Source organism: Lipophrys pholis (genome assembly GCF_963383615.2).
Source record: "Lipophrys pholis genome assembly, chromosome: 6".
Taxonomy (NCBI): domain Eukaryota; kingdom Metazoa; phylum Chordata; class Actinopteri; order Blenniiformes; family Blenniidae; genus Lipophrys; species Lipophrys pholis.
Genome location: NC_137629.1, coordinates 8,950,989 through 8,963,361, shown reverse-complemented (window position 1 = coordinate 8,963,361; position 12,373 = coordinate 8,950,989). Strand labels below are relative to the sequence as shown.

General features: G+C 42.6%; 1 protein-coding gene across 1 annotated transcript in view; it reads right to left on the bottom strand.

Moving 5' to 3' along the window:
• The window catches only part of fgfrl1a (fibroblast growth factor receptor like 1a), a 137,707-nt gene that overhangs the window by 60,797 nt on the left and 64,537 nt on the right, over positions 1 to 12,373 (bottom strand). The window contains exon 3 of the mRNA XM_080466244.1: positions 8,503 to 8,775. Within this exon, the coding sequence (XP_080322370.1) occupies positions 8,503 to 8,775 (273 nt within the window). The remainder of the gene's footprint in view (positions 1 to 8,502; positions 8,776 to 12,373) is intronic.

Here is a 12,373-nt window from a genome sequence, read left to right as displayed (position 1 = left end):
GTGCTTTGAACCACACGTCTGAGTGAGGAGTGAATACGAGTGAATGGACGAATGTTTGCCTGCTGAATCTTGACGATGTGTTTCAGCAAAAAGCTACAGTGAATATATCTTTTAGTATCTGATGGTTTTTCTGCAACAAAGTGGAAGGCGCACGCACGCACGCACGCACGCACGCACACACACACACGGGTTCTCTGCAGTGCCACCCTGATTTCCGGAGGAGCTGCTGTGTCTATGGCTGCGTAGAGGCGGCACGTTATTGCAACAGCCAGACTAAAGAAACCGGAGCCAATCTGATGGCGAGTGGCACGAACTGACCGTGACGAGGGAAACAAGACGCGGATCTAACCCCTATCTCACAGCAGATCCACAGGTTTACTATGGTTCAGACGAGACATGCAGCAATAACGTGTTTGTTTTGAACAAAGTTTGTTCCGTTTTCAATCAGCACTGTATTCAATACAAACAGAAAATATTAATCTACACTGTGTAATACATTCTTGGTTATTCAATTAAAAAAAGGTCATAATGTCACATGTTTCGTCATGAAAACTGATCAAATATATCCTGTGGTCTATTTGTAAAATGACATGTAAAATATTGAGATTTTCAACTGTACTATGAGGGCATTCATCCTAAAAAAAACCATTATTTAGTCCGTTTGCCAATGTAAAACAGTAAGATGTGCATTTATCCCACCCTGAAGAAGCGCCGAGCAGAATTGTGTGGTGTTCGACAGTTTAGGGCCTTTCAAGGGGCCAATAATATGGACATTTCATTTTACAAACTTAATTCTCTTGCTGGTCCAGATATTAAAACCTTCTGGCTTCACCAACCATTTCCCCTCATTTTCTAGAATGAAAACAACTTCACTTTTGATATTGAACTCTGCTGCTGCCAGCTACTCGATATGATTACCTTAAAAGTTACAGTATGATATATCTGAATTTGACTCTTAGGCCACGTTTACACGACAACGGTGCTTGAAGCCACTGAAAACACAACTTATTATAAACTTTTCGAAAATACTGTGATGGCGTCGCCATGGAAACCAGCAGAAACGCGACTTTTTGGAATCGCTGCTACTATGCATGTGCACCACGGCTGTAACAATGACAAAAATGGCAGCCTCCACAGTGGCACGACTCCCAGTCCCTATTCTGGTTTATAATTGAGTCACCTGTAATAACAATCCAACTTGGTCGTCCACTAGAATGTCTGTGTCCTCACCACTTAGAGCAGATTGTTCTCTGCGCATGTGTTTCATTACAAAAACACACAACAGCATCCACTAGTGGCCCAACACGCGAACTACATTGTTTACAGCATTTCTGTTGTGTAAACAGACATTGAAGAAGCTCCAGGTTCACTCAATGCTTTTTTCTCTGATTAGTCAAAAAGTGCTGCGTGTAACTGGAGCAGCGTTGTTGTGTTTGTTAGTAGGAGGGTGAAGTTTAGTGTGAAAGACCCCGGTTACTTGAGATTCATCTTAGAAGTTGTGCAGGCATACACACTCATACGTTTTCTCTGTGTGTGTGTGTGTGTGTGTGTGACTCATACTAATTCGGCTTTAAAACCTTGGCCACCTCTACATCCTCTCTGGACGAGTCACTAGCAGAAATCTCAATTAAAAAGTGTGAAATCCGAGAGCACAAAAACAGGAGGAACCGGGCCGGAGGAACTGATGGATGGAGGGATGATGTTGGTCTGCAATCTGAGCCGACGTGTTAGCTCCTGGCCGGATGACAGCTGTAGTCTCACACATGTGACACCATTGAAGAAAAGAGAAGAAACCTTAAGGAGGAGGGCGGTTTGCTCTCAGAGAAACTTACTGGTTAGAAACAATCAGAAACAACACTGTCCTCAAACCACATCACATTGAATTATTTGCACTGTGTTGGTCAGCCGGCATCGACTCAGCGCTTAGTTTGATCGAGTCGTACTGAAGAGCCATTGAACTAGAAACCAGCAGCGTTGTTAAAATCACAGAATACAGTTTCAGAGAAATGTTGCATTGTGGGTGAAGTGGTCTGCACTCTCTGGAGTTTAAGCTCTTTGCAGGTACTCCAGTTTCCTCCCACAGTCCAAATGTCTCATTCGATTCTAATCTATGATTCCAAAACTGCCTGTAGGTGTGAAGGTGAGCATCTGTGCCCTCCTGTCTTCTGTCTGTGACCCATTTCAAATTGGGATCGACTCGAGCCACAACTCTGAATTGGATAAAGCTGTGGAGAAGATGGATGGATGGATTCTGTTTTGTATTTTCTCAAAACAACACTCAACAGTCCTGCCTTGGTTTTCCCCATCTGTCATGTTTCATCTTGCAATTCCATTTTTCTTACTTCAGCATTCATTACGTATTCGCTGTCTGATGAGCGCGGCTCACGTACAAGCTCATTTATTCAAACACACAAGATGTCAGCGTTTTTCGGCTGCTTGTTGCTCTTTGTTCTGCAAATATGACCAGATGTCAGCTGCTATGTTCAAGCTCAGTCACTTATGAATGGACCTGCGTGCACAGAAAAAAAACAAAACAAAAAAAAAACAGCGCATACATAAGCATGCTGATTAAAACTCAGGCAAAACGGCAAGCACGTGCACACATCCACACAGAAGCCAGGGTTCACACACACACACACACACACACACACACACACACACACACACACACACACACACACACACACACACACACACACACACACACACACACACACACACACACACACACACACACACACACACACACACACACACACACGCACACACACACACCTCCAAACCGCTTCCTTCCTTCCTCCTCATGCACAGCTTTCAAACTCCAGACACGCTCCCATTGTCATCACATCTGGTTCAAGCCATAAATTCCTATCACTTATGAGCACTTCTGAGCACCAGGCTATGAAAAGAACCCGAATTTCAGTATAACCATTTTTTTTTAGAAAATCAGATACCAACAAGAAGAAAGCGTGGGAGGGAGAAGTAGGAGCTCGCTTGGCATTCTCGGTTTCTGAAGGACACACAAGTTTGTAGAGCAGAAAAAAAAGGTTGCTTTTTTTAGTTTCACTTTACTGGTGGTCCAATAAATCTTCCAACACACACACACACGCACGCACGCACGCACGCACGCACGCACGCACGCACGCACGCACGCACGCACGCACGCACGCACGCACGCACGCACGCACGCACGCACGCACAGGCTCTCGCATAAACAAGCACATACACACAGCAACTACTTACTCACGCAAACATTCGCCAGCCTACACACAATAAAAAAAAAAAAAGAACAAACACTCAAAGAAATCTTTTAATTTCACTCGCCAACAAAAGCCTGGCTTCACCAAATGGCTCCCCTTCGACTCCCGACCACTGGTCAGCGATAGAGCGGGAATTTCACAGCAATCATTACGTCGGGGGAAAATATTGATAGAAATTAAAACTTGGTGATCTTGGTAGGAAATGGAGCCGGCTGATTGAAGCAGGAGGAGCAAGAGATAATAGGAAAAATGTGTGAAAAGATACTTTGTGGTAGAAACTGAATGCGGAGAGACAATAAGACACAGGTGTGGGCTCATTACTGGCAAGGCCAGCAGCCCGTGGAATAATTACAGCGGGACCACACAGAGGAGGAAAACGGAGAAGGAGGAAGTGAAAATGCAGCAGAAAACAAAACTGAATCACAAATAAACTCTGTGCTGAGGCTGAGGCAGTCATGAGCAGATAATACACATCACCTTTTCACCAGACAAATGCATAAACTCCCCCAAAACATCATGTTTGGTCCATGATTTCCAATGCAGATTGTTCCAGCTATGAAAACACTGATTTCCATGCCGAGGAGATACTGTGGCACGATTCCTGGCTTGAATTACAGGGAGAAGGGTCATCTTTGAAGATTAACTCGGTTAACCACAAAGCGTCTCTGGGTACTGCTCGTCTAATCTGCAAAACAGTGACAATTTTTCTAATTTGAGTGCACATGGATTCTGATGTGGTGACTTCTAGAGTCTGAACTTTTCTTGCCCTCTCTTGTAAGCCTGCACCGAGAAAAGGACAAAAGTTTGGCTGGATGCAAGGTTTCTTACTTTCAGACCGTTCTGCTCTTCCAGGTAAAGTGCAGCAAGTTGGACCCAGCTCAATGGTCACCTTTACAACTTTTCAAGCAAAAATGCATCATCTTTCAGTTTTCATTTCAGAAAAGTTTTGCATTGACACGCCAACATTTTTAAAACGATGTAATCAGCATGCCAGGCCACAAGTTGGTGATGTTGGTTGTTTTTGCAATGAAACCTCACACATGTGCAGAGAACAATAAGGTGTAAACATTAACAATGGGAGAACACAGATATTGTAGTGGACAGACGACCAGGTTGGATTGTTATTATGGTGACTGTCAAAAAAAACCTACCAAGTCCAGGAGAATATGGACTGGGAGTCATGACACCACGGAGTGACAACACTGTTCTGATTGGCTCTACTGTGCATGTGCACAAGAACAACTTACCATGGCCATGGTGCGCATGCGCAGTAGCGGTGTTTACGGAGCAGTTTTGAAATGGTCCATCTTGGGAGATGTTTTCAAAAGTTGTGTTTTCAGTGGCTCTGTTGTGTAAACGGACACCAAAACACAAGAAAAGTTTTCTGTTTTCAATTGAAAATGTTGTGTGAACGGCACCTAAATCAAATGTTTGCTTCAGTAGGGTTAGTAATAAAATAAAAAATTTTAAAATAAAAAAGATTTTGGAATTTCGACGGAATCCAAAGCTGCCCGACTGACAAACACAATCCGTTCACGTCTATTTGCTCTATTGATCGTTTCTGGATCTGTTTGTATCTGTAGTGAATGAAAGGGACAGTGAATGAGGGGTTGGGGGGCAGATGCTTGCCTGGATGACCTCAACGGCAGCTGTTGCACGCCCTCCACACCCCACCCCCCCACCCCCTCCCTTCCTGCCCTGTCTATGCCAGCTCGCCTTTGAAGTTCGGGTCGAGACCGACGCGGCTCTGAATGCATACCGATAATGATTACTGCCAAATAAAAGGATATTTCTCTGCTGGCAATTTGCCAAGTCAATATAGTGAAGAAGATTGAAAAGGTTTTCTTTCAACTACACCAACAGCATATGTCTCCAGACTTATCATAACGATGCACGTGTTATTAACTAACATTAACTAACATCATTAAATCGTTACGTCACGGCGGGTTGGGCCAGCAGTTCGCGCTCAAAGACTCTGTTATGAAATCTTGATAGATTGTCATTGAACACGCAGCGTGAATCTAAAAGAAAAGGGTTTATTGATGCAAAGGTCCCAATTGACGAGCGTAATCTACAATCATTAAGATACCAAAAATATTGGCCGGCTAAATCTGTAGCGGAGCATTTTACTCAAGCTCGTCTTTGAAGTGCCGACGCCAGGCAGCGAGTGTTGCTTCAGTCAGATTCTCTGGAACGCCGTGCAGACTTAATCTCCCTGTTGGCATCCAGTCCGACTGAAACCTGACACACACACACACACACACACACACACACACACACACACACACACACACACACAGAGGCGGTGTACACATGAAATGGTGCAGAGTTGTTTTGGACCACAGACAAATAGTATACGAATGTGAATGTGCACTGACACATTGTCCTTTCCACTCAGCACCATTTTTATTTTTTGAGGGGAAAGCATTCATGCGTCGTCTGTCCAGACGCAGACTGGACATGATCCCAGCTGACGTGTCATATACTGGACCGTTCACCAGGACTAACCCTAAGAGACGAAGGGGCACACACATTCGCAACCACCAGCAAATTTACAGCCGCAAACTAAACTCAAATGAAAAGTTGTGAGATGAAACACATCCAGCACAGACAAGGAGAACATGCAAACTCCACACAAAGTCCCCCGGTGCTATAACATATCCCGTCAAATGCAAGAGTGCTGAACTGAGAAGAAATCATGATAAAAAAAATAAGTCGAGTAAAACTTTCCATGAATAAAGCTTTTCTTTTTTTTATTCAGTGTAATGGAGGCGCACTAATGCAGGCGACTGTCAGTCCATCCACTGGAAGCAGTTTGAGGTTCAGAGTCACTTTGATGTACGGACAGATGGGGGATCAAACCTGGAGAGACCTGACTGAAAAACAACCCACTATAATAGGGCTCTGCAACCTTTGTGAACAAAAGAGACATTTCTGTGACTTTCCACAAAAACTAATTTAACGTTTAACCTTTAATATAAAGCTAATACATCTCCTAAAGTTTCATAAATCGTTATGATTTATGAACATAAAGTGTGTACAGGGTTACGTTTAACTTCAGCCTAAACTCTTCGGTCACAGATTACCAGTTGGGATGTTGTCTCATTGACAAAATGAGTTGACAGAAATTGTTTTTCTGTTTACATTTCTTTTGTTACATAGTGTATCAGGTTGACCGTATAAACTATTACAACATTAAAGTGCTTCTTATGTTGAATGAAGTTAATTCCAATTCAGGAATACATTCCGTTATAATTCAGCTGTTTATTCAGCATTTTCTAGATTTTCTTTCTGCTTTAAACCTTTTTGTCTTTTCTTTTTAAGTAGTTTTATGTGGTTTCCCCCCCATTTTTAAGTTTTGTTTTGTTTTAAAAATCCTAGTCACTTGAGGGCTTTTTTAAATCTGTTTTAACAAGCTTTCCCTCCTCACATTTTTTGTGGTTTTAGAATTTTTTCCCACCCAAGTTTAGTAATTTTATTTGTACCTTGGTCTGCGTTTCAAATGAAAACAAGATATAATGTTTATTTCGGTATCATATTGTGTAAGGTTCAGGGAGCCACTACAAAAGGACTAAAGTGCCACATGTGGCTCCAAGACAGACCTCTGAACTATAATGACATAATTAACAGCCATTTCAGATTGAAAGTAAAGTGAGAGTTCTGCTTTTTACCATCGATGGATGCAAACAACAAATAAAATCTCATAAAAATCAAAACCCCTGCAAAATCTGTGTTTTCATTGTGTGTAAATGAAACTCTGTGAGGGCCGCTCATCCTCCGGCACTTTAAACATCCGTTGATGGTTCACAATGAGAAGAGATGATGGAAAAGGCTTTACTGACTTTGAAAACGTTTCAGCTTAAACTCAGGTGCATTGTTAGACGTTCCAGACTAAAGTCACCACATGAGGACAGTCAGTTTGAACTAATTATATAAATGACAATACGCAGAACAAACCCAGACATCACAGTTTAGGCCCCGTTTACATGACAACGTTTCATGTGACAACACCTAATCCACTAAAAAAAGGAGTGTGTTTACACTGCAGCAGCGGACACAGAGACAACGATGTAGTTAGTATGCCGGGCCACAGGATGGCGCTGTTGCTTGATTTTGTAATGAAACCACACAGATGCGTGTGCAGAGAACAAAACGCTATAAACGTGAAGAGTGAATGTGAATGTAAACGTGAATGTGTCCGCAAAGTTTTTATACCGACTCCCAAGGTGGAAAGATTCTTTCATGGCTGCTATTCCCTCCTGCAGAGACTGCTGGAGTTACTGCGCATTCGCATTTCTCCCCCTCCATCCTGCTCATCCAGTTGAAAACAAACATGGCGGCCGCATAGTTGTACGACTCGCGGTCCGTATTCTAGTTTGATGGTCCATATGAGTAGTTTTATAGTTGATCGCATCCGATGTGTCATCAGTCCATGCACACACTGATGCCATGTAAAAGGACCCTCCAAAAGTGAAGAAAGTTTTGCGGATACACTCTAATTCGTTGTTGTGTAAACGGGGCCATATATATAAAAAATTCTGGCCACAGAGTTACAGGAGACCTGAGACAAAAAGACCAAGGCAAAACAATGTCTATTTTATATAGCGACATCTACGTTGCAATGCACATGCTCTGATGCAGTGTCTCCTTAACACGCAAACATAGCCAAGGCAAAACCACAAGCATCTCCTTTAACAAATGCCTCATTCATCTGCAGGAACACACAAGTACAACAACTGTGGTCACAAACACAATGAAAACACACAGACTGAAACAATAAGTACGAGTTTCCCACTTGCAGCAGAGTTGCTTTATAACATTGCACCTTCACTCACCTCCCTCCCCTTCATTCAGTAGGTGCACTTTATTTACATGCAAGAGTTTCCATCTTTATCTTCACTTGACCTTTTGCCTACATCACAAATTTAACTCCTAACCTTTGATTTCAACACAAAGCTCCCCATTGTATATTTTGCTGCTGTATACAGCACAATAGCAGCTGGCGGCAGTGCGGTGTGTGGAAGTCACACACATTTTAAATAGAAGACAAAGAGTGTTCTGCGCTGCAGGCCAACATGACAGGAACAGATGTGCTTTGCAGATGTGTGAAATATTAACACAGATTATATTGGCTTCATCACATTATCAGTAATGTAATCAGTAAAGTGAGAAAATCTAAAACAGCAGCAATTTTACCAATCTACTTACATATCACAACACAGAAAACTCGCTGAGCACTTACCAATGACAATGAGTGTGTAGTTGATGTTCACGCTGCCGAAGCCGTTGGTCGCCTTGCAGATGTAAGTTCCTGCGTCCTCCGTCTCCACCTCTTTGATACGCAGAGCCTGCTGTAAGACCCTGAACCGCGTCCAGCCGCTGTGGATGTTGCGGCCGTCTTTGGTCCACATGATGAGGGGCGGAGGGTCGCCCTCTACAGGGCAGGGCAGCTTCACAATGCGGCCCAGGCGGACGCTCTGTCGATGGGTCACTCGCTCCGACACCCGGGGGGGGCCTGGATAAGAGAGACGAATGAGACAGACGTTTGAGAGCGTCCTTGCAATTTTATTCAACACTCACTTTGTTAAACTTAAGAGTACAGGGAGCCGGAGAGCCGACAATGGACAAAAAGAAACATCATATCACAAAGACATTCCACTACATGACAATCACACTCAGACACCTCAAGTCAATTTTATGTCTCCAAAAGACTTTCATGATTTTTTAGTATTGTTAGAGAAACCTTACACACTGATATCACAACGTCACAGAACTAGAACTGGCGCTCGGTAGAGGGCATACCGTCACCAATGTCATATTTGTCACAATTTGTCATTTTAAGAATCCTTTTATTTGTTTTTAAATGGTCTGGCCCCGCCCTACCTCTCTGAGCTGCTCCACCCCTACACCCCTGCTCGGTGCTTTCGGTCAGCTGATCAGCTGCTTCTGGAGGTACCGAGGTCCAAACGAAAGCTCAGAGGGGAAAGGGCCTTCTCTGTTACAGCCCCTCTGTTGTGGAATGAGCTACCACTGCCCGTCAGACAATCCCCCTCACTGTCCACTTTTGAAACTAATCTTAAGACCCATTTTTATCCCTTGGCTTTTAACCATGTTTGAGACTCTGTGCCTGGTTTTATTGTTGTCAATCTTATTGTTTCACTGTTTTTACTCTTCTATAGTAATTTTTATTATGGTCTATTATGTGAAGCACTTTGGCTTCAGCCAGAGCTGTTTTAAAATGCTCTATAAATAAAGCTGACTTGACCATGGAAATCAATGGATTACAAGGTTATTTGATCCACCACACCACTCCTTCCATCATCTGTCATGATCGTTTGAATTGTTTCATGTTGTACACTCATTTTAGTGTTTCCTTGACTCCCCCCGAACTTTGACCCCAACCGCTAACCAGGGTAATGACATCACTGCATCATATGGAATATCAGAGAATAAGGAATTGAAAACTGAGCATTTTGGCATTGGGTTGAAAATCAGATTAAAACTAACCATGTGATTACAAACACACGTTTTGACTTTTTTGTGGCATAGACCTTAACCTTTGACCCAATTGCTCGCAAAATTTAAAGGAACCACCCTTGGATAGGGACAAATAATTCCTGAAAATTTCATGCAATTCAGGTGAATAGTTTTTGTAAAAGTTGGTCAAATACATACAAACCAATAAATAAATACACAAACAAAAAAAATACCCTTCACCCCAACTTTTGTTGGCAAAGGTGAAAAACGCGTTAAGTGATGCAATGACAATATAACGGCCCATAAAGCATATGGCCTATAGGAAGAATCACTCTTCTGTGTCAGAGCGTGTGCGGATGGACCCAAGCGCAGGCCCACAGAGTTCCATAAAAAACTATTGTACAAAATGTCCAGGGAACACAAGGAAACAGGAACGACAAGGTGACAAGCGACAAGACGAGCCAACACAGATGACAGGGGGAAGAGAGGTTTAAATACACAGGGAAGACACAAGTGGAACTCATTACGACAGATAGGCACACGCAGAGGGAGAAGATCATTGGTTAATTGGAAACGTGAGGTGAGACACAGAGACTTGACATTCTGCTGTTGCTTTTTGGAGCTCTTTGACCAGATTTCTTCACTTGTGTTGAAAGTGGCTAAAGAAATAAACTCTACATGGAAAAGCCCCCGGGTCTGTAATCAAATGGATGGGGGGGCTTCCTGTTGTGGTCTTGAGGTACACCACCATGTACCCAGAGATTTTATACCTTGTATGTTCAGATTGCTTATTGGTCTGTCTCATCCAGTTAGATCAACAAATAGACATTTGAGCTTCTTGTGCTGATCATTCCCACTGGTGAAATTTCCACTGGATGATCTTTGTTATTACATGTATTTCTCTCATTTGAAACTCCAGTACCATTTCCCTCATCTATTTCCTAACATTTTTAACACTAATAAGTGCATTGGTTTTTGGCTAGGAGCTGGAAAACGTTTGTACCTGCGACACAGTGAAACACTGCTCCAGCTGTAACATGAGGACTCCCCATAGACCCAAGAATGACAAAGTCTGAAATTAGATCTATTCTGAAAAGGATTAATAAAAAAAGAAGAGCAATATGCATTTCTATCAGTGTGCAGGCATTAATCCCAGAATTAAAGATAGATGTGAAAGTGTGTGTAATACAGTCGAACACAGTCCATCCCGTGTCTAAGTGGCACATTTTCTCTACTTTTCCAGAGGTATTGACATGATAAACTTGTGACAAAAACAAGCAGAAATGTTCTGTTAATCCTTAACTGAACAAGAAAAAAGTACAATTTCTCCACACATCCCAAAAAAAGTGATCTTTTGGGGACAAACAAAGCCGAGCAGCAGGATTGGAATTAGCCAAGATGTAAAATGTGGCGTGACCTTGCCCGCTGGGAAGCTGCTCTGCTGTAAAACCACACACTAGAAAAACAAGTGGTGGAAAAGTCATCTGACTGAACTGAGGCCATGTTTACACAAACCTGGGTATTTGAAAAAACTGTGATATATCTCTGCGTTTGGGCAGTGTATTTACACATAAACGCAGCTACGACTCACCACAAACAATGATTCCTGAAAACTCCATCCACAGTGGAGATCTGGAAAAATTCCGTGTCTTTGTTTGCATCTAAAGGGGGGTAGGTGGATATTTACATCACAGTTTGTGACGTGGTGTTTTTTTCCAGGATTCTGATTGGCTATCATGGCTTAATGCTTTTGCTACACTGCCCCCTACAGGTTTGGCATGCTCATAGCAGGTCTGAACCAGGTATATATGCGGGTCCGTGTCAATGAAGATTTAAAAAAAAAATTTTTTAAAGGTAGAGGGGGAAATGTCACATTTTGTAAAAATCCAGGTACGTGTAAACGTGGCCTGAAAAGGCGGAAAGGCACAATGGAGAGACGTGGGGGTGAAGGAGAAAATGAATTAAGAGATGAGAGGAAGGAAGGAGGTTTGGTAAGAAGAGAAGCGCATAGAAAATAAAGGAAATCTAAGGGAGTGAATCTGAGAAGAAAGAGGTGGATGAAATATGGCCCAATAGGAAAAGCGCACAAAGCAAAACAAACAAGAAGGACGCTGGAACCAGGGTGGGAGTTTCTGAGGTTCAAAATGCACTGAACATCTCAGTTTGACCTTTTAGATGAAAACAATACTGTTTTACCCGCGTAGTAAACAATGTCCTGACGAACAACAGAAGGGAACATTAAGCTGCTTAGTTCAGGTCATGTCCTGGAGGTTAACCACTTTAAAGGACACAGAGTGTTTCATGTCACCATCCCAGTTGATTGAAGCTAATCAAGCTGCACACATGTGGTCTGAAATATAGAAACATGCTAATGTGGCTTTAAATGCAGTGCAAACATCTGAGGTGTGTTCAGGGTATTGCCTGAAGTGATATTTCTCATAGGAACCTTCCTGCTACTCGCCAGTCGATGTTTCATGATCATGAATGAAAATCTGGTCCACTGATTTAACATTAAAGCTGATCTTTGAATTGAACACCCGCCAGGTGCCAACTGCAGATTTTCCGTTTGAGGGTTTAATCATATCTCGCTTTCATTGGTGTGAGAATGTTTCTACTAAAATAGTAACGTAATAAAA